The following is a 23,987-nucleotide window of genomic DNA, read 5'->3' on the forward strand; positions in this document are numbered from 1 at the left end:
TGAAGCAACATTCCCATTTTTAACACTTTAGTTCCACTAAATCATCTCATCGAACATTCTAACATTTGCATGTTTCAAATATTTATCATAAACAGATACATTCTAAGTAGATTCACTTAAATGAAAATCCAATTAAGTGAAGATTGTGACTTCGCGAAAACACCTGGCAGGAAACGCACAAAATAGGTATGAATAAACAAACTGTGAATAGCAATTGATCGTTTTCAATGAATGAACCGGAAGAAACTATATCGATAAGCATTTGAAAAAAAAAGAGGTGCAATTAAGTTTGGTAGTGGGAAGTGATTAGGTCGCTCTTACAACTCACATGAATAGAGCGACAGATAAAGCTGGGACAGGTGCTTACACATGGGATTGGAGTCTAAAACTGACTTATAAGGCGATTCATCTGAGGCAAAGGCGAGAAAGCATCGTGTGAAATGAAACTGATGCGAATTTTTGGCAAAACACCGGTGGACGAGCTCATTGAGTTCGGGGACGAGATTTCCCTCAATAACTGAGGAGAATTTACTTTTTCGAGTAGTACAGTTTTCATATTCCTAACCTGTACCGTAATTCTTTTATGCTGTCATATGGCAAATGCATTCTTTGTGGCCGTAGGCGTTTAATTACCTTTCATGCATTTTCTTTTTGATCCACACGGAAGATGAGTATAGTTTCAACATTTAGAGTCTATTCTTCTACGATGAAGAAAAAACGATATATTTCCGTTGCTGTCCGAAAAAAAAATTCTCTCAAAAAATCGAATATGGTTTGGGAAAATTTGAGCTGTGAAGTCTATGACAGTTTTTCTCTTCATGGCGATTCTTTGAAATTCCATAAAAAGTACGGAAAATCTCAAAATCTGATAATATAAAATACGAGAAAGGTGTGTTTACATGCAAAGCCCATTAGTGACAAAAAAAAGGAGAACAGATTAAAGACTAACAGTACAACGAACCAACAGGTTCGTTAGGATTTATATATGAGAACAACTTCCCTATCCATAAATTTTAGTTTACATATTAAAACCCAATGAAAAGGATGCAATTCATCCGATAACCTGTCCACCAATTTCTGCCAGATTAGTATGGCCACCAACATTAGTAGGCCATAAAATATTAACTCAAACCATCTACACATTACAATAGCATCATATATACATAGTGGGAATCAAAAATTAAACATTGTGTTGTCCTTGGAGTTTTCCTTTTCTAGCTGTTGGATAAAAACTAGAGACAATGGTTGATTTTTCCGCATAATAAAAGAAAAGCACGGCAGTGTGAGTATCGAAAAATGCCTGCTGCTATAAAATCGATGGGGGAGGGGGGAGACTATCACCCTCGTTTCAACGATGGGGACACTGTTCGAACTTGTAACTAATTAGCAATCCAACGCATTACAACATAAACTATGTCGAGATATTTGTTAACTGATAGAGAAGTAATTACTAGCCCACAAATAACTAGTAATTCTTGTTGTCGGTCAGTCGTTGATCCTCAACATTTCGATAGTTTCGTCTGAAATAACGGATTTATTTTGTACAGCTATAGATGTTGAGGAAATAAGCGAAGAAAAAAAAACTTACTCTCTTTCGGCCACGTGATATTGATCCGCCTTATATCGCTTACATGCTTGACAAGAGTAAATAATGATGAAAAGAAGAAGTAAAATGACGAATATGACTATAAGAGGTAGCAACCATCCGTAACTTCCTGAAATATGTAGGATTATAAAGATTGAAATAGATTCTTTCGAAAAAAAAAATCATCTTTGAGCTCAGGATACAAACACAACTGCACCATTCCCTCTTTTTTCTATATGGGATTGGACTCATTTTCCCTCCCTACGTTTCCCTCCCTTTATTACGTTCTGAAAGGTGGCACAAGCATTCAGAATGACCTTTTTGCTATTTGGTCTTCGTTGTTTTTTTAAAATTAGTTCAGGCCATTTTATTATCCAAAAACAAGGACAATAGAAAATAATGATATGATATGCCCTTAGCTAAGGAATTTCTCGGATCCATCTTGAATTTCTTACAATATTTGAAGTTTTAGTGCTATTTTTCCCATATTATCAAATTTTTTCAGCTAAAGTTTCAACGCTTTTTGTGCAGCAAAAAAATGAGTGCAGCGGTGCTGTAAAATGGTTCTTCCGGGGAACTGTAACTACTTTTAAAACTATCATTGGAAACAATAATTTTTTTTTCTTGCCTAAGATTTAAGAATGCTTGCGAATGGGTGACAGTGGCAGAAAAAACCCTAACATTTATTAAAACTGTCGTGTAGAAAAATGTTTTAGACAATAATTATAAATAAAAGAGGTCCAGATGGATTTCAGTTCATTTCATACCCCCATCCTCTTTTGTTTTCGAGCAGACTTTCAAACGTTTAGTCATTCTAGAGGAAAGGGTTTCGAAAATTCAATGCGATTTCGAAATTTACTGCCGGAAAACGATTAAGCTATGCTGAACGATTGTAAACGTCACTTTTTCGGAAAAAAGTATACGTTGTAGGCGTAAGTTCCTATGGTCGCTGAAACGGTTTTTTAAAAAATATATTGTTCACATTTGCGGAGTTATTTTATTGTTTTTGATAAAACGAATAGTTTGCGGCTTGACCTTTGTCGCCAAATTCTGGGAACATGCTTTCTTTTGCTTTACTATACGCTCATTTAAGTTAGATTTTAAATGGCAGCCTGATCCTTGGACCTCAGATCCCCTAAAAAGTCGTCGATTAACAATAAACATTCTGAAGCGTTTACTTTTATATCCTATCCTTGTACCATTGTATTTTGTTGATTTTACACTAAATTATGTAAAACTGTTATTATTCCTTTGAAAGACCCACCACTGATCTTCAACTCCCGGTCGACTTTCACCTCAAATTCTTGTTCAGGCCCATCCACGTAGATAGGAAATTGGTTCGAGGCGACACATCTAAAATTTAGTTGCTTTCGATTTTGTTTGTGAATCTAAACGCTTTCAGAAATTATGGATATCACTGGATTTATGTATCTCTCGAAGAAATATTTCTTGTTGAAAACCAGGAAAAAAAACACTTTTTGTGACCTCCTTACAAAGAAAGGAAACGCTTAGAGAATGAGAGTTCTTTCAAGAAAATCTAAGGAAACCAAAAAAAAACCTAGAAATAAATTTTTGAACGTAGGAAAATTCCGCTCACCTGTACATACCAGCGTCCCCGTCTTCTAAACCATTTATTTCGAGTGTGTTTTTGTGGAGTATAATTTTTGCTGAGGCTTCTGTAAGAAGCACTACTTATTGAAGGCGGAGATTTTCGAAATGTAGGGTCGAAATAGGATGAGCAAGCTATTTAGTAACTTTTTTTTGGCAGAATGAACTGTTATTTACTATAGAAAGCTTTAATAATCTAATAACAAACCAAGTGGTATTCCATCCTTATACCAAACAACGTTAGGATGTGGATATGCATGAATCGGGCAGACAAGGTGAGCATTGGAATCTTTGGCGAGAGATATTGTTGGAGCGATAACAAGGGTAGGATCGGAAGGCGAGACTTTCATCGTCTCGGACGAGTTCGTGTGTACCACAGGACGTGCTGGAACAAACTGATTTCTTAGCATGAGAGATCGTTCATATTGGAGGCATCATACCACGAATCAGACGTGGTGAGGGAATTCGTGGGAAAAGCTAGAGATGGGGTTGTAGACTGGGGGATCCGGGGTAGTTTCGCTCATCTTTCCCTAATCGCCGGAAAAAAACGGCGTGGGAACTGCTTTAGTTCCTACGAGGAGCGTTGGAACGCTCCTCTGTGCACAAATTCCAGTCTCCCCAGCAGCCTCTTCATTGTTTTCACTTGAACAGGCTGGTGAGAAGACATCATTGATCTTAGGCCGATCGCACTTGGACGCGTCGCGTGCACAAGGATGGCGCGTTGCAATAGAACTGGTCACAAAAAAAATGGCGTTCCCAGACCGTCTGTTTACAGTGATCCAGTGAGAAGTGAGCGGAACCACGCGCGTATCCACAATTTATGACCCTGTATAGAAAATATCCAGGGGAAACCCATACCACGACAGATTCGTTATACGCTGCCTTTAACTAACAGAGCTCTGACATCAATACGACTTACAATATGCGAACATATTTCCGAATACCAGTTCTCCTTCATCGATTCGAATTTCACAACGATATTTTCCGGAATCCGCTGCCGATGCATCACCGAAAATAAGTCGAGCCCGTCGGTTATCAGGATCTATTTGTGCCTGGAAGGAAAACTCTGATAAAGTGTATGCGAGGCCTTTACGATCCAGAAACTAGACATAGTCGGCAATAGATGTATTGTACTTTTTAGTAAAACAGAAATTAGAAGCTTTGGATGATTGTCGAGGCCCAGTTTTCGTCTCGGTCCACCATTGGGACACTTTTGCCATGGTTTTTTTTTGGAAATTTCGAATTTTGAAATCGAGAAATTCTCTTTTTGTTTCTTTTTGGGAATGAACACAGTGTGTAATTCCTGAAAAATGGGATTTCAAAATCTGTAGGAAGTTGTGTAGTCACGTACAAGCAACGAAAACACCACTCTTATAATAGATGAGTGTTTTCGCCTCTACAGCTGTGCTGAAAACCTTGATTAATTGACTTTGTTTCGAAATTCAGGAAACAAAAGAAAAAAAACGCTTGAAAAACCCAGAAAACAACTGTAGCGTTGTTCTGCTTAACAACAAAAAATTAACTTGACTAATGGCCCTGAAAATAATATTTTCCCATATTTCAAAACTTAAGCACTCCGATACACTTCTAAAAAACCAGCTCAAATTGTCTTAGATTATTTGGGTATATAAAATCTGTATATGCATGTCATATTTATATTTTCTGGAAATTTTCTTCATGCCGCCAATTTCCCATATAAAGGGGAGATTTTTAGGATGCTCTTACATATTATACTTACACTTATCGCATATTTTTATAAAAGGAAGTGAAGAATCTCTTGATGTACCCGTCACAGAATATCACATTTTTGAAGCACCATTAAAAAATACTTGTGGTATTGGACACAATGAAATGTAAATTCTCGAAATTCTACAACGTTCTCATAAAGAACATCCATTGAATCTGATCCTAACATGAGATTCAATGCTGTTGTTCCTCACGTCTAAAATTATGAAAAATCTGTCAATTATATTTTTTTCACCGCAAAAACAGATAATGATGAAAATTTTGCTTATCGACATTTTTGCCGTCGTCCATCGACTACAACAGTTATCGAACACTTGAAGTAAAGGCATCAGCCCACGCATCTGAGGTATCACGGATTTCAGGTGGAGTATTCGTATATGGGATAGTAACGAAGCGCTCAAAGCACACCGGAGCGCTTGAAGCCGTATCTTCCGGACCGTTTTTACGGCAATTAGGAAGAAATGGACGGAATCACCCTCTTCTCCATAATCTACGATCCCGTATACGAATACTCCACACAAAATCCGTACCACCTCAGATTCGTGGGGTGATGCCTTTAAGAAATATGTAACAGCAAAACTATGATTTGTGATAGATTAATACGTTGCGGGTGTTTTTTTCGTCCAGGAATTGAAACGATAGCATTTGTTTGTTTAGATCCACCAAATATTTTCCACGGTTCTACGCTGGCGCTTTGTTTTCGAAAGTATCAGTCGTATTCGCACGCACCTACTCAACAACGAATGGGAATACAAATGCACTTGAATCATGATGAGTAGAATCATTAAATGTCTTCCATCTATACTAATGCCTAATATGTCCATCAAATAACATACAGATAAACATACAGACAGCAACGTTTTCTATTTAAACGAAGGAAATCGTTGTGCGCTGGTTGCTCAGCAAAAATGCGCTGTGAATAAAAATTTCGAATAAGGCCTGTACAATTGTTTTAGCTAATATTCCAACCAATTGACAATTGGCATACTTTTACGACCTCTGTTTATTGATTTAATAATTTTTGCAGTAATTTATCCAAAACTAGTATGCGGTGAGAGGTTTGCAGTTTTAAGGCTGAGCTTTCAATGTTTACCTACATTTTCTGGAAGAAAAATTAAAATCGTACTTTTAAAATAAATATGGAAGGGAATAAATCTCTTCAATTTTAGTGAAAGAAAATCTACTAGAACTTGTAAGTTATCATTGGGAACCAGGAGCTGGGATTGTTAACACTCTTCACTTGCTAATCTTCTGGAACATCTCTTAAATGAATAAAAAAACAAAATAATGTTTTTATTGCACGCTAAATTCATCTGGTAGAGATTGCGGCTGTGAAAATGCTTTTCGTAGACCATAGCGGAGAAAAAACGATGCCTATTTATCTCGAAAAGATCTTTAGTAAAAAGTTGTTATTCTACTAAAGAATCGATTCGTTGTTATCAGTAACGTCGAATATTAGACTTTTTTACGACGTAAATATTGAATCATCCAAAGAGAATCATTCCAGCTGAAATACTGCACAGCTACATACACAGGTAGTTTTCGTTAGCGAGAAGTATAGACAGGCGACTGAACGCTACTGAAGAGGATCGCTATCGATTTACTATCGATTGGAAAGATTTCCTCTTAGTGATCTGAGTAAATATTGGCAATATTAAGAAATATTAAGATATTAATATTATTATTTAATATTATAATATTAAGAATATTAAGATATTATTATATAATATTAAGATTACTTTAATCTAACTCCATAGCCCCACTTAAATTTGGTAGTCATCATCTCACCTCTAAAACTTTTCTATCCTTCGTTCGTATAAATCGAGCCCATGCGATTTGTTGAATCTCACCATCCTTTCTAGCTTGGCACCTAAAATTCAATCGAGTTTAATAGAAACTATTGAAATTCCCTCCTTTAAGAATAAACCTCTGATGGCCCCTAAACGAGTGGCACAATTTCATCATCTTGTCTGAAAGTGCCTCAAGATTTCGAAGAAATCCATGAAATCCATGATAATCCATGATTTTTCAGGAAAAGAAGTGAAATATGTTGACATGTCGTAAAAGTACAAGTCCAAAGTAATGGATTGTTCCATGTAAGAGGAAATGGGAAAAGGAAAAAAAGTAGTGGAAAAGTTAAATTTGTTATGGAAAAAAGAGATAAATGTACGTGTGTATATAGGAGTACACTAAGTACTTTCGTATACTTGGGGGAAAAAAGGAAATGGCAAAGAGTATTTTCCAGAAGCATATGTAACATAGCATATAGCGCTGGTATTACTTTTCAATCAAAAGAAAGATTTTGTAACGAAATTTCATGAGAGAAGAGATTATGCGCTGAAAGTCCTGTCAGATGTTGTTCTCAATAGGAACGTTTGAAAACGTACCTACCGTACCTTCATACTGGCCACTTGAACATCTTATTCATTTATGTCTATGCGAAATCTGTTTTTTGAAACCGCTACAATGAAAGAGAGAAAAAGGAAAGTATAAAATAGAGATCAATTCCATTGTCCTTTTCTTCTTTAAATAATGAAATAAATACGGGAACTAAAATTGAAAATCTTGAATGTTCAGCACCAAAAGTTCCTCTCCAGATTTTATGTCCTGGAGGAAAAGATGCATCCAATCAAAACATTCTAATATTCAAAAATCATATTCTTTTTCTGGAACTTCCTATTTTCCATGTATTTATGGTAGAAAATGCTTTACAGCATTTCAAGCCAGTGGAAAACGATGAGAAGTGGAGTATAATACAAACGAAAGGTGGTGTGTTTTTGCGGACATCTTTAAATAACTTAAATACATCGCATAAGATGATGCTGACTTTTGCAAAATAGTCTAGAAAGAAGAAGAATGTTCTAGTAATCAGCAAACAAATCAATAAAACCCACCATAAATCGGATGTGGGAGCTTTGATCGGATTTTCGTCAGTGGATAGAACTCCTTCGCCTCGAATTACTACCGCCAAGTTGCCTAGCGCAACGGTATTGGCCGAGATTGTGACCACAGTGGTAACCAGAAATCCTAGAAAAATAACTAGTCATTAATTGATCAAATATTTATTTCTTTAAAAAGACTGCCGTGGTCTTCTTTTTTCATTTCAACCTCTCCTGAATTTTCGTACCTTGCTTGCGATGGTATCGTTTTTGAAACTAGCTTGCGATAAACTTTATTAGCGGTTATTAACGAAGCTGCGCTGATAAGCTGATATCAGAAGCGGTAGACCGTGTAAATTTCCAACAACTTTTTAAAACGTGCTCCCACTTCTTTCTACCCTTTCTCCGGAATTTGTATGGGTGTACGATGTGAATACGGTGTTAAACAATGCCTTTTTTACAGTAGTTAAAGCAATGTCCTAATAGGATGCGATTCTATGCACTAAAGGTAAGAGGACGAACACGCATGGCGATGATTAATCCCTATGGGTTTGACGCCTACGCGTTCGACTTCAATTCAGTATCATAAGAGGTTTATGAACACGGGTGCAGCCATAGAATGAGATCCGGGGGCGAGTCCGTGCGTCAGACCAGTATTTTTGTCCTCCCAGGCAAGTCTAGGGCCAATTTATTGACCCCGAAGGAATGAAAGATTTGGTTGGCACTAAAGCGATTTGGAACCACTGATTGATCGTGCAGTCACAGCCGAAACTTCTACCGACTGCGCTACATTCGTCTTTGAATACTTAAAAAAGAAGAAAATTAACTCACTGAATAAAAATTGCAACAGCATCGTAAGCAACCAATTCAACCCACTGGGCACATCAGATAAGCAACGGTCGTCTGGAAGTGTGTATATTGTTTAGAGAAATGCATAAAATGTTTCGATTTTGACCGAAAACGAAAAGTAGACCGATACTTCAACAGTGAACAGAGAAGAAGCGAAAGAAACGGTACTTTTATGAAGAGCACATTTGGAAAAAGAGAAAGAAACTACGAAACTTGCAAGTGAATGCCTTGAAAAAGAAAATTTAAATGGGCGTCAATTATGAGGTGGGCTGCAGATAATCAAAGTTCGTGCTCAATTATCGATTGCTGACTTTTTAGGAGAGACTTATGGCAGTGATAAGGGTGGTAATCGTTGTGGCACCACGAGCAATTTCCAAAGAAACTGTGGTTGGGTTCATAGTTGAGTTGAGTTTAGCGTGGACAAGTCTGGAAACCTCAATTTCCTATCCTACGTCTCGATTCATGAGAATCAAAGTGAATAAGTTAGTAAGCATACGTGAAATGAACTTAATCCAGCCAGTGGTCAATAAAAATAACCTAAAGAAAGTATCGGAATGATAGTGCAAAAAAAATTGGTTAACAGAAACATATTTGCGGTTATTCTCTAGAAAATTTCCTCGTCTCCAGAGAATTGGAAGGTCAGAAATCTCAACTTGACCAAGCGCCAGAAGTTTAGAATCAATTTTTGCCTGATTTCCTCTGTAGACTGGCTCTAATGCACATCGTGGGTAAATAAGTTCTTAATAAACTACAAAGAAGTATGCATCTTAAGAAGAATTGAAGTAAAGTTGAGGAAATGGAAGAAGGAGGAGTAGGAACCTCAAAAATAAATATCAAGTGAATAAAGCGCTAGATGTACAATTTTTCCCTAAAGAGGAAGAATAAGATATCAAGAGCTAAGTTAGAATCTCAGTACTCTTTAACTAGGTACATAACGGCATTAGAAAATATTTACGGATTACTACGATTTTGCACGGATGTAGCAAAATCTCAAAAAATAAATTGTTTCGGAGGCTTTTGTAAAATCCAACCGCATTTTTTCTTACATGCTTCTCATGGTAGACTTCTCCGTTCCGGTTCCGTTTTTTCAGTGATGCTGGATTCTCATGAATGAATGGATAGCTAGAATACGAGTTATTTTCACGATAATATGGTCTAGTGTCACATTGAAATCATGTTTGAAAAGCCAAACAGGGTTTTTGGAACATCAATCATGTTTTTCTTTCGGAGCATTCAGAACCAGTTTTTTTTGAGTTCAATTTTGAGGTGACATGTCCTATTCGCAACATATATTTGCAAGGTCATTGTCAGTTGACGATAGATAATAGAAAATGTTGGTTTCGAGGATAAAATGAGTGTCAAATCTGTGAATGTGATTTTTAGGATAGAAATTTGACAATGTGTGGAAAAATATGGGAGAATATATAGAATAGCATATGGAAAAAAGGTTGCAAAGTGGAAAAAAGTAGCTAAAAAAGGAGCTGAGAAATGTACGAGGTCAGTAGGAGATCGACTGAAAATGACAGGATAATGTATCCAGAAGTTTATAGTGCAGAGAAAATCCTTGAAAAGATAATTTCGGTCTGACGGCGGTACTGCCACGAACAGAAACTATCCATTAGCAGATAAAAAAAATGTGGCCCCCCATAACAAAGGCAAAGTTTCGGATCTTGACTGGAAAAAATGAAGATGTATTACAATGCATTCTTATAAAAGAACAAATGATAAAGGTAACAAATGTTTTTTTCTCTAGGATTATTGTTTTTCAACGAGATTTTTCATCAGTACATTCTGAAAAGTCCTCAAGGCGTAGCGGGATGGGAAGAGAAACTGAATCTGGGATGAAAATCTGAACATGGATCCGAAAATGAATAGTTTCCAACTTCTCTCTTCTTGAAATCGCGGGATTGGAACTGGATTTATGTTTTCTTTTTTTTCTCTGCGAAGTTTTGGTGAAACCTTATTATTGGCCTGACGTTACGAAAAATTCGTCTTTATCAAAGGCCTCAAAATGGTTTTCGATGCTAAACAAATCCCGTCAAACACCTTCCCTGTCCTTGCTAAGCCTCGATATCGTTGTGACTGCACCACACAAAGAGTCCAAACGAAAAAAGTGCGTAGATCTTTTCCGCCTTGCGTGAGAATCTGTAAGTTGCAGTGGTTCACCAGCCCCAGTGTCCGTCAGACTGGTCAGTTTGCCTTTCTTCTTGGATTTCTTGCGTGGTATACGTTGAAGGCTTTCAAGGATTGACAAGGAGAGAGGAAGAGTTCGATGAGACATGCATAGTATCAAAAACCTCAAACAATTCGTAGGCATTTGATAAAGATGAGATTATCGAAACGTCAAGCCTTTGATAAACTGATAAAATTTCACGAAAACCTCGTTAGGAAAACAAGAAAGCAAAGAAATGAACAGCTGGTTCCCTAAAAAGTGGCAGTAGAGCGGCGAAATGTTATCTACACCAAGAAATCCTCAGGATCCGCAAGGCGTAAGAAAGCGCTTCGCTCCGCCCATTCTATCAAATGCATTGCGATTAAAGGCATCACCCCACGAATCTGAGGTGGTACGGGTTTCAGGTGGAGTATTCGTATGCGGATCGTAGATTATGGAGAGAATGGTGATTCCGTCCATTTCTTCCTAATTGCCGTAAAAACGGCCCGGAAGATACGGCTTCGAGCGTTTCGGCGCGTTATTTTCCACAACGAGTTCGATTGGAGCGCGCCAGCCTTGTGCAGCCTTGCGCATCTTCCGGGCCGTTTTTTACGGCAACTAGGAAGAAATGGACGGAATCACCCCCTCTCCTTAATCTACGGTCCCGTATACGAATACTCCACCTGAAATCCGTACCACCTCAGATTCGTGGGGTGATGTCCTTAAGATGCGGTTGAGCCATTCCTCGAGGCGATGACTTTGTCGCAGATTCCTCCATCGAACTTCTTTTGCCAACACGGGTCCCGACGAGAATTCTAGACTGTAGATAAGCGATGTTACTGTGATTTTTCTTCGCCCAAAAAGGAGAAACAGTAGGTGGAAGAGTAACAGAAAAGAACCATGGTGATATATTAAAACCAAATATTTCTCATACCTGTGTTAGTGAAGTCATGTTCGATTATCTCTTAACCTTATAAGAATAGATGAATATTTTCCTGAGTGTTATGCTAAATCCAAATGCTTTTTCAAGGCAAATAAAAATCGAGCAAGGTCGAAAAAAATCAAGAAGTCGACAAATCAAGAAGTTTAGTAGTAACTATTAGAAGAGAGGCCGGTTGCTGGAAAAAGGAAGGCAACAGATGCTTGAAGATGAACTGCGTTTATGAGAACTGAGGAAAAAAAACATAGAAACAACTACATAATTTAGAAAAAAAACAAGTATCGTGTTGAGAAAGAGATTGAATCGGGTGAGCAAAAACTATTAACAAAAGGGCTAAAACTTTTTCCCAACAGACTAAGCGAGTTTAGCAGCAGACTTTCAAGTAGAACTTTCATATGGTAATTTTTCGGTTTTTTTTTTCTCTGATGCCCAAACATAAAGAACTCGGTCTAATATTGTAATAGTAATAGTAATATAATTGCAAAAATATCAAAAGATAAATCCTATTTCACCATTTTTTCAGCGCTAGCATACCAATCCGAAACCGTGGGACCCGTCTCACCACAATTTGTAGCATTCTGGTGCCGACGCACTAACCCGACGTCATCTCAATGCTTTAAAAAGATAAAATAACCTAATTAAAAAAAACAATTTATGGATGAATAAAGTGAGAAAAAATATATATATATATATTTGTAACTGCAGAATGTAAACCAAAACAAACAAACTAACAACTTTTCTGAAGCGTTGAAGATCCCTTATAATGAACCCCCCAGTCTTGTCACCTTCACCTTCAACGTATTTATGTCTGAAAATCGTCCGCTCAAAATGTGGAAAACACATCACCGCTACTTCTGCCTTTGAGAAATGCAGTTTGCTTTAAAGCACAGTTAACGTCCTTAAAATTAAGGGAAGTTGAGCAGAGATGCGTCAGGATTTATCGTAGTAGTTTAAATGCATTTTGACCTTTGAAATACCCAACAGCCCAACATAATAATAATAGTAATAATAATAGTAATAACAATAATAACAACAGTAATAATAATAATAACAATAATAAAATACGTAATAATTTCGAGCCCAACATAATAATTATTGTCCTGAAGACATGCAAGTGGATGAAACCGTCCACCTGTCGAAATTATAGAACTCTTGTTGTTGAATTTATGCTCAGAGAGATTTTTCTGTTGAATTTTATGAAATTTGCCGCATTTTACACGAAACGATTCTGTTAGTGCACGTGCTAACCGCAGACTCGAAAAGATTCTGCTGTAATCTGAGGAAAAATGTGCTCCTGCTTCAAAAACAAGGAGTAGTTTCTGGAAATAAACAGTCTAATAATAGCATAATACAATATGAAAATTTCTGAAAGGACACAGAGTTGTAGACGTTCGTTTTTGAACAAATGTTACTAGAGGTACTTGAATTTTTTTTTAGCGATTTTAGTTAAAACATTTAATTCGCCTACTTTTTTTCGCAACTATTTTTATAAATTTCTTTCTCTTTCTTTTCCGGAAAAATTGCATTTTAAAAATAACTATTTTTATCACTGGAAAACGCTCCGAAACGAGTGTTGGTTAACACAAATTTTCTACAAGAACAAGACTCTAAGGGAGAATTATAGATTTATCTCTCCTTCGTGTCTGTTTCCATAATCTCGCCATCCTTCCAGCAATTCGCTGACTAATGAAAGGATTTTCCATTTTCTCCGTTGTCGGAGAAATCCCACTGTTTCATTTCGACAACAACACAATTCTTGCTGTCCTTTTTGTTTGCTGACATGCCAGCTTGATGAATATCCGGCACAGACATCCATCCACGAAAAAAAAATACGAGGCATGTCAACGCTTTTCGCAACAGGGAAGGTCATAATAACTCGATAACCATAGACCGTTATCTATGAACTGATTGAAAATTCTCTCTGCCTCTGGGAGGAACTTGAACTTGTGGTGAAGTTGAAAATCTTCCAACACATTCTTTTTTCATCTTTTTTTAAAGATGTATACTCATAGTTGTTGTCTTGCATATCCTTGAACTGCACTCGAGGATAAAAAAAAGACAAGGAAGAGGAAGGATGAAAAATGACGGGGAACTGAAGCCTTTCTGTTGCGGAGAATAGAAAAACGAAACCGGACAGATGTGGGGGAGAGGAGGATGAGGAGAGGAGGATAGCAGACTAAGACTTGCGAAACAATGAAATTTCCCGAAGAAAAGGGAGACACGTCAAAAGAACGGTAAGAATTTCTGCTATTTCCCTAACAAGCTATTAGATTACGCATGAACTGCCAGATAACGAAGAAGTGCTAGGAACGCACTGGAATTCTACTCATTTCTAACTGAATTTTCCAGAACATTATGAGATAACACTCGAAAAATTCCTGCATTTCACCCTTATTCATAATTATACAGCTTGTCGAGAGGTATGTGCTCGATCTCTTTTGCCACTCTTTGCAAGACAAATGCCACCGTATGTACGCATGTTTTTTTGGGAAATGGGGCCGGAATTTTTCTTAAAATCACTATTCCCATGTAGCTGCGTTCTACCACTAATTTATCCGTGCAGAGTTTAGTTTCTTCTTCGTCTCATTTTGGCTTCTTCTTCGCTTCAAGGATAAAGTTTCTGGCGTTAGTCAGTCCTCTAGGGATGCGCCTAAGCGTTCGACCTCATTTCAGATTCGTTAGAGGTTTATGAACGCGTGCGCAGAATTACAGCATGACTTGCGCGGGCGATTCGATATGCAAAGTTAATGTTTTTATCCTTCCAGACAAGTACGTTATCAATTTATCAACCCCAAAGGAATAAAAAGTTTGGTTGGCACTAGGGCGGTTTTGAACCATCGATCAATCGCACAGTCACGTCGGAGCCTCTTACCGACAGCGCTACACCCGCTCCATTTATTCAACTTGTTAATTTTCTATCTGAGAGAGGAAAAGCGTGAATATGAAGGCGCTGCGGTGACCCATCCGAGCATAGCTGATGCTAATGTCCTTACGTGGTATGGATTTAAATTTTAACGAAAAAAAAACATTGCAAGGAGACAGGCTGCTAGACTTCACGGCACAGAGAAAAGCAAGGAAAGAAGGGCAAATGTTGATTCACTGTCAGGGAAAAGAATTCGTCAACGAATAAATTTGAATTTGAAGCTTTTTTTTCCAGATAAATCTTTGATCAAACATTGATAAAAATGCAACATCCAGAACTTTTCAAATGAGGCATGGGGAAGGGGAAAAGCATTAAAACATGCGGAATGAAAACGCCAACGCCGATGTAATACATGACAAATATTTACACTAGGAACGAAGATACTTGTGTACACAAAAATAGACCATGTGAACATTTTTGAGTTCAACTCAAAAATATTCACATTTGTGACCGATTTTTGCACCGACAAACACACACACAGTTGTCCGTTTTTCTTTGACACAGCCAGCAGTCGCTGCCTTCTTTCGAAGCATTTGTGTGGTTGGAAGCCGAGTTGAATACAAGTTTCCCGTTGGAACGAACAATGCAAACATCGGGGAAAAAGCCGAAGCAGTAGAGGAAGCTAGACGGAATAGTAGAGAAAAGGAAGAAAAGAACGATTTTCTGCTCGGAATTTTTAACTCGAAACTGCACTGAAACGATGAATTGAATATTTAGAAGGAGTCCCGCTTAAAAACGGAATAAGTTGAAGTGAATAGATTCCGCGATAAAGAGTAAAAAATGCATATGAATTGAGTTCTGCTGGGCAGAAAATTGCTGAAAGGGAAGGAAAAAACCTCAGAAAAACCTGAACGCTGCATTCAAAAACTTAAAGTAGGAAAAGTAGAAGTAGAAAATTTTGAAAAATCCCCATATAAAAGAATGTACGGCCTGAAACAAATCGAAATGATCGGCAAATAAGTGCCTGTCGGTAGTGATAAGGGCTCCGTCGACAACGAAACCATCGGTGGAGTTATCAATGAACACAGAATTCGGGAATTCAATGAATAAACGTTACTTAGTTATTACTTCTATGTTCTTTCTGGGTAGATAGATTTTTTAACGGTAAAAAGAGCATAGAAATAGCAAATACGAAGATTTTGTGATTCAAAGAAATGATAGAAAAAAAAAGATAGAAATGTCAAATGCAAAAATTTCTTGGTTGTTCTTAGTTATTTTCTGAAAACACAGCTCTTTATGTTCATCATTTCTATTATTTCTAAGCTTTTAAATTCAGGAAAAAAAGTTCCAGAGAGAGCGGAAAGGATTTGAGAAAACAGGAGATGGGAAGGAACACTCCTCCATCAGCTGGACAAATTGGTGCAGAACGGACTGAGCAGCATGTGTTAGCCGTCGACTGCATCAGCGCAGACTTTTTCGTCTGTTCTGGAAGACAATGATAAATCCCCTGCGGTTCCCTTCTCCGCTAAGCCAGCGATCTGCGATTAAGAATATCCATATGTTGGAAATGAAATGTCACACATATTTCCCATTTTCCAAAATTATTTATACCATAATTATTATAAAATAAATATAAATTTTATGACGTGAAACAAATGTTGTTCATCCTAATTTATTTATTTCATGTCAGTATTATTTCCATTTTTTTAATAGTGGCAAATATTTTTAGTATATGTCTGTGTACAAGGTATCGAAACAAAGTAAAAATGAAATGAAACGAAAAGAAACTGATTTTTTAAAAATTTTTTAGAGAAGAAAATTTTACCATGATTTGAACAATTTTATTTTTAATTAATTATTATCACTTTATCTCATTATTTTTAATTAATTATCATCTCTTAGTCTCACTACTACCTTCTATTATTTACTAGTAGCTAGTTTTTCGATTATTTAACAGAGAAAAGGTTTTTCTGGGATAAAAAATCTTCAAAAATTCAACAGATTGCAATTTCAAAACAATTTAGTCAAAGAAAAAAGAGAAAGTTATGGTGATTAGAGAGCACAGAAAACAAATATGCACACGGGAATGCTTCGATACACATAAAAGTGTTTGAAATTTTGGAAAAAAAAACAAATTTCAACTTTAGAAATGAAGTAAGAACGTAATACATAAAAAGAGTGACGTAATAAACGAACGAAATACGCTTTCAAAAAGAAGTTGACGACCAAATAAATTTTTTCAAAATATCTTCACAGTTTTTTTCATAATATTCTTATATTTTTTGTTTTTTTTTCCATCAGGAGAGAAGATGTCTAAGTTAATAGGAAGCCGTTTGAAGGCGATAGAGAATCGATAATGGTGTTTATTTGCATGCCATTCTTTTCTATGCATAGTTTTCTTCGGATCTCTCTCTCCAGGAACTCCCTTAAGTGTTCGCACTTTTGCTAAGGATGCTTACTGTGGAATTCATAGAATGAGACTATTTCGGCTAGATTACAGCGAAAAACTAGTGGAAACTCTCAGAAAAAGTTCAGGACTGAAACTAGCCACCGGGGGAGGAGGGGAGGGGGTCTCAAAGATTAACGAAATTTCAAAGTGATTAGAAAAAAATTAGTTTAAAATTTAAAAGTGTAAATAGCAGCGAAACCGATACCGAACGAGAGCATCTCGAGGGTTAAAGGCGAGTCAATGAAGAAGAAAGCCAGCTAGACATGCTATCATTCCACTATTTATTTGACTTGGAGTCGAGTCACACGGAAAAACAGCTATGTAGTGAAAACGAGTGCCGGACAGTTGTTAGTAGCAAAGAAAAGCATGCTTTCAATAAGTGGGTTAATCCGAACAAACCCAACAGCGGGGAGGGGGACAGGGGGAGACGTGTAGATGACCGTGAATTTCAAAAAAGTCTATGATGCAGACAAATCTGACCCTCAAAGAATCGTAAGAAAATCTCCCGTTAGATCGAAATTCGCATCATAGAAATGATATATGAGGCGTTAGCGAGGCAGGCGCTAGTCATCATCTTCGCCGTCAATGTTGATAATATCGATGGTCATGCACCGTTTTCGCCGTTTTTCACGAAAAATCACTTCGTTTTCGATGCACTTTTGGTGTGAAGAAGAAATGTACTGGAATCAACGACTTGATAGATTTTTGACGTGTCGTTGAGAAATTACTGGTTCATCAGCATAAACAGGCACTTTAAATTCCGAGCATAAAGAAATATTTGATGAAACTCTCTTTCTATGGATATGCCTTTTTTAATGTCTTTTTCTATGGATTTTTATGCTAGGGATATGTCTCTGTGGTCACATCGATCCCACATACCTATGTATAGAAGGAGAAGGTGGAAAACTTTTGTTTTCTTCTTTTCTAAAGGACTATAGAGGATAAATGTGACTATGAAGACTTCAAATCCTTTTCAAATTTTTGTTGTAATAGAAGTTTTGCTCTATGAGCTACAATTAGTAATTTTTTTCAGACCTACTTTTAGTACTACTGCTTCTTTTCCAGCATTTTGAAAGTGGGCAGAGCTCAAATTTTTCCACGACCACAATTTTCAGGAGGAACACATGACTGTTTTCTCTTTGACTTTAACTATTTGGAAAATAGTTCAGATAGCTGGAGCTATCAAGGAAAAATATCCTTATTTTTATGGACTGCGCTTAAAATAAAAGTCCCGCCCACATTTGTGAGTTCTGCTCGGAACGCAATATTCTACGAGTCAACTTGCATATATTTGCGTGGTTTCAAAAATGTAAAAATGAAATTTAGTAAAGATTTTATAAAGGCGAATAAATTTCACTACTTTTATCCATACTTCCAACTTTAATCCTGACACACCCACGAATCTGGAGTGGTACGGATTTCCGGTGGAGTATTTGTATACGGCATAGTAAATTATGGGGAGTAGAGTGATTCCGTTCATTTTTTCCCAACTGCCTCAGAAAACGCCCCGGAAGATACGGCTTCGAGCGTTCCGACGTACTATTTTCCACAAGGAGTTCGATTGGAGCGCGCCAGCAGTGTGCACGAGCCGCATCTTCCAGGCCGTTTTTTATGGCAATTAGAAAGAAATGGACGGAATCACCCTCCTCTCTATAATCCACTATCCCTTATAAGAATACTCCACCTGAAATTTGCACCACCTCAAATTCGTGGTTTGATGTCTTTAACATATGCACATTGCCCAACATACGCTAAGATAAATAGCACATTTTCTGATTGGTAATTAATCGGTCCCTCTTTTTTTGAAATACTGAAGTATTACATTTCAGAACAGTTGTAAACGACTAAATGATTAAGTTAGAAGAACATTTTCCACAGGTAGAAGAGTTTCCAAAGAGGTGGAAGAAAATCCCGAACGGAGTTCATAGAACCAAAAAAAACTATCCAAAAGTGAAGAAAGATTCTTTTTTTTAAATTTATTTCTGGATGAGTTCCCATGATTTTCAGTGATGTAATAGTCGAAAAAAAGCACAATGAAGTTTCCAATACCATCCAATAATCTAATGCAGTTCAAAGGTTTCAGCGCAGCGAAATATCGAATTGGTACCTACCTAAAATATGTCCAGAAACCAGTTTCCTGATACAATGTTTTTCAATATGGACATATGTAAAGTTTGACGAACGGCAACCTACCAAAAATCATTGCTGAATGTGATTAGGAGTTCGTGACTCAAGATTCCCGTTTTTCCCCCGCTACCGTGTCTCTTTACAATTAATCAGGGTGTAGTTGTAATGCGACAAAAAATTTTAACCGATTTATCAACGGTGACCTAACGGAAGAAAATTAGAAGAAAACGTCTGGAGTCAAGAATTAGGAGAAAAGAGGATGACATCATTCACCACCCAGATGATATAAAATAGCAAAGATCAAGATGGCCGAATCCCCGTAGCTTTCCTCCTATAAATTGGATTTGAACAGCTTTCAGAAGAGACGCTGCGCTGGTAAACAACGACTCCAAATGAGTCCCTATGGAAATAAGGACAAGCAGTATTACTAACGTTCGAATGGTGTTTTCCTTAGATCATAAAAATACCAAAAAACAATCGAAAGAATGGTGCAATTAGTTAATGAATATGTATGAATTTAACAAAGAGGCATAATTTCTTCCTCAATGAAGAAATCAATGGGGTGAAGCGTGAGTAATACATAGATCAGAATCCTAAACCTACTGGAAGACCAGGAGGATTTCGATCGAGAGTGACCAGAAAATTTCCGAATTTTATTCGTATGAAAATGAATCCTATCTAGTGCGTTCAGGTCGTGGAACTAGATTTTGTTGTTGGATCTCTTTATGGACCTCATTTTTTGAATTGAAAAAAGAAGAAAAACACTATGCTATGATAATAAACGAAAAGAAGGAGGAAATGATTAGTTCATAGCGACCGTATTAAATTTGATTCGGGAGCACTGAAAGAGCTGCATTAATATTCTAGAATAAAATAATATTTATTTTCTCTTACCATTTTCCTGTCCTCGAATTCAATAGGACATTGGCTTAACAATTTCTTTTGATTTCTTTTTTGTCCATACTTTATCATAATTCATTCATAATTTAATTATTTTCGTTTGTTTAATATTTTTCGACACTTTATTTTTTAACTTTTTACTATTATACTAATATTTCATTTATTCGTATTATAAATGCACATTTCTTAAATTTTTTTCATCTCGTAATTTATAATTATTTATTTAACATTTATTTTACTTCTTTATATGTAATTTTATATGAAAACATGTATATTACGTATTACATATATTTAATTTTCAATTTGAAGAAACTGTCCAGGTGTAGAATGTAGCGACTGCTTAGGAAAGAATGTGGAAAATTTTTCCAACATTCGAAAAACTCGAAAAGAAATTCGATTCTCTCGGAAGCACCCATTAAACTCCCTCTCATGACGGGAACTAAATTGGCGAGACCCTCGAGGTGGGTGGGTGGGTTGAAAAGAAACTAAAGTACCGCAGTGTATCGCCGTTCGCCTCAGTGCACCTCAAATTTCGTTCAACGTAGCTTAAAAACCTTAAGAGCGTTCCTAAACTGCTGGGAGTAGACATTTCCAGTTTAAGAGGAAGGCGGAAGAAGAACGACGATTTAGCCGGGTTACGGAAACTTAACAATTAGATTTTCTAGCTTTTTCTTCAACAAACTTCAATTGGTGTTCTGGTGTAGGAGGAACAAGAATATCGACAGAGAGAGTCATTGTGGAATTTTTTTTTCTGGATTGGTTGGATGCAACGAATGTTGGGAGAGAAAAAAATAGCTGAAAATTGCATGGACCGGAAGAACATGAATCAAACGAAATGAATGCGGATGCAACATTAGCGGACAACAGATTGCACTTTCAGTGAGTCTTTTAGGATAAATAAGACAGGCAGGCGGTAGGCGGATGAAAAAAATGAGCGTAAAAATAGAGCTGTAAAAAATTGCTGGGGGCAAATGAGACAAACAGATTTTGAATAAATTGATATTTATTATTATTATCATTATTATTTTTATTACTATATTTTTGATATCAATAATTTTCTTTGACAAAACAAATATTAAAGAAAACAGTAAAAATAACGAAAAAACGAATAAATAAAAACATGTTTGTGAAAAAACACCATTAAGAGGCAAGAAAATGATCGGCAAATTCCCGGATTGGTTGGGAGAATTCCCCGCTGTGATGGATACGTCGAGTAGAGCAGCATTTTATTTCCACTTGTTGGTGTATTGGTTACGGTAATGTAAACAATGACTACATAGCAGATAACAAAAAATAGGATCAACATTAAACATTTACTGCTTAGTAATTACTCTGTAACAAGTGAATGAGAAAGTACGCAGCAGAAAGAGCGAGCAGAAAATTTTCATTTCATATCGTTCACTTTCTTACTTACTTAAGTACTCCAATTACAGTATGAAAGCTGCCCCTTTAAAAAGAAATAAAAATAAATAAAAGTAAATAAAAATATAAAAATAAATAAATAATGAATAAATAAAATAAATAAAATAAAAATAGAAGATTGGCAAAAATATTTGAACTATGTGAACTCGTCTCACACTCAAGTTCAAACAATCCAGAACAAGACGACTAGAGTGCAGAAGAATTGGCATCGGGACAAGAACCGATAGGTTGAAGTGAATAGTGAGTGAGTGAGGGCGGTGCCCGACGACCGTTGAACCTGAATCATCAACACCCGCCTGTGATGGTGTGACTAACTACCACAGCCTCAGCGTCGCAGCGAAGCCTCCTCACACATTGATTTTGTCCCCTAACAAAGAAAAAGGTTTAAGCTCAGAAAAATGAGAAATTCACTTAATGGGGATTGAAATTTTTGAAAAGAAAGAACCAGTAGTATCCCCAATTTTCGTAATAAAGGCTAAAGTCACTGGCGTATCAATCCGCTCAAGATGCGCCAACGAGTTTTTACTGCAATTCATAATCGTTGAGGTTTTGGGACGCGTGTTGGCCTATACAATGACTTGCGGTGGCCAGCCGATAAGTCAATTCAGTGTTTTTATCCTCCCAGACGAGTCTAGCACCAATTTATCGATTGCGGACGGATGAAGGCTTGGTTGGCGTTAGCGCGGTTTCGAACCATCGATCGATCGTGCAGTAACAGTCGGACTTCTTACCGACTGCGCCACTCCGGATTTTCATCATAGGACACTAATAATATCTCTAAATTAAGACTAAGAGGATAAAATTTGAAAAGCAACCTAGAGCGAGAACTGGTTCTTTCCATTCATCACCCACATTTCAAAGGAACTGCGTGCATTAACTTTCTTGAATTATTTTACTCGCTTACACTGTTCTAACCTTCAATTTCACCGCTCACTTCATTTTTCTTTCATTTCTTTTCAGGATAATTATTACCACTCCACTTGTTTTTTCTAATATATCTCCCACTCATAATAATAATTGTTTATTACATTAAGTAAATGATCATGTGAAAGGGCAAAGTACCGTAAAACACAGAAAAAACAGAAAGAGGCAATGAAAATGAAGTGAAGTGGAAAAACAGACGAGATAAGAGACAAAGATAATCCAAACGAAAATTGATGTGGGTCTATGATGTCCTTGAGTGGACTTACTTCATTTTTTACCACACTTTCTTACCACAGGAAAAACTGAAGAAGTCAAATAAAAACGGAGAGTACGGAAATTGCACCAAAGCAGTTCTTTCTCCACTTCTTCTCGGGTCGTAACGGGAGGACCGCAGCAATCGTACAAATGTGATTGATTAGTCTTCCTGGTACACACTTTTTGGTTGCACAAGTTACATACTGTGAGCATCGTACTCGCTCCTTTTTCGAATTCTCTCCGCCCAAAATTTTTTGTGTACTTTCTCATCAATCAAATATTGGGAAAAGCGTATAATTGTAAGAGAGTTAGGAAAAACTTGAATGTGTTCTAATACAGACTACAATATTTCATGGAGTTACAGTCAACCTCTTAACATATTTAATTCAGTGAAATCCATTAAATTTCAATGAAATTCAATACTCTGTCGTATAACTAACTTATGAAGCAGTACGTCAATTCAAGTCATAACCATGGATAAAAAGTTAATAATCTTGTGGGAACGAGAATCGAATATAAATGAGCTCAATTTCTTGAATTTTGAAGAAAAAAGAAGAGGAGAGAAAAGAAGGAAAAACGGTTGACTACAGAAAATTTGATAACACTATTTGCTTAGGATTACGAAAATATTGGAATAAAGAGGAGATGAGGTTAATCTATCGAAGTTGAACAAAATGCTTCACTAGCAATAACGTTTCGCTCTGATCCCAGGAAGGGAAAGAGAAGAATTTTATATTCGCGCTAAGAGCCAGAATAAAATCAGAAAATAGTCCTAGAAATCGATACGAAACGGGGAATCAATATGGATTTCTAGGACAACAACACATTGACGAAATCGGCAAGCGACAGGCAGCTCATTAGAGATGCTCGGTTGCTGACCACGTATGAATTATAATGGAACCTTGCCGTGTTTCTGATTATCCTGAAACCCACACCTTGCTGAAGCCTACGGTCAGGCGAATCACGTACGTTGCGCATTTTTTGGGCGATTTTTTCCCACTCGTAGAAGTGCTCCAAAAAAAAAAGTTGTTCAAAAAAGTTTCAAAAAAGTGAAAACATTGTTTTAAAGAAAATCCTTTGATTATCTAATTAACTTTAGAGACCCTCACAATCGTCATGTTGTTGAGGAAGATTTAGGCTTTTTTTTCCATAACTCCCACCGGGTGTTAAACCAGCACCGCACCACGCAAAATTACAGAAAACAAAGCGCCTGGAAGATATCCGGAATATGTGGGCGGGTCCGCACGACTAACAGTCGGGAAAATTTTCCCTTTAGATTCATTCGATG

The 23,987-nt window shown here is 36.9% G+C and overlaps 1 protein-coding gene across 3 annotated transcripts; it reads right to left on the reverse strand.

The window, feature by feature from the left end:
* Positions 1 to 1,465: 1,465 nt before the first annotated feature.
* RB195_013434 (uncharacterized protein) lies at positions 1,466 to 8,671 on the reverse strand (the record flags this gene model as incomplete). 3 transcript variants are annotated; one of them, XM_064203241.1, is made up of 9 exons in its annotated part: positions 1,466 to 1,520; positions 1,589 to 1,715; positions 2,850 to 2,938; positions 3,183 to 3,261; positions 3,402 to 3,578; positions 4,113 to 4,245; positions 6,728 to 6,809; positions 7,834 to 7,966; positions 8,650 to 8,671. In XM_064203241.1, 9 exons carry the CDS (start codon positions 8,669 to 8,671, stop codon positions 1,466 to 1,468), a joined length of 897 nt encoding a protein of 298 aa, XP_064059120.1. The 3 variants fall into 3 exon arrangements, with proteins under 3 accessions (XP_064059120.1, XP_064059121.1, XP_064059122.1); XM_064203240.1 differs by lacking the exons at positions 1,466 to 1,520; positions 1,589 to 1,715 and adding an exon at positions 2,686 to 2,720; XM_064203239.1 differs by lacking the exons at positions 2,850 to 2,938; positions 3,183 to 3,261; positions 3,402 to 3,578; ... (2 more) ...; positions 7,834 to 7,966; positions 8,650 to 8,671 and adding an exon at positions 2,621 to 2,645.
* Positions 8,672 to 23,987: the final 15,316 nt, after the last annotated feature.

The sequence above is a fragment of the Necator americanus genome, chromosome V (genome assembly GCF_031761385.1).
Source record: "Necator americanus strain Aroian chromosome V, whole genome shotgun sequence".
NCBI classification, from domain to species: Eukaryota; Metazoa; Nematoda; class Chromadorea; order Rhabditida; family Ancylostomatidae; genus Necator; species Necator americanus.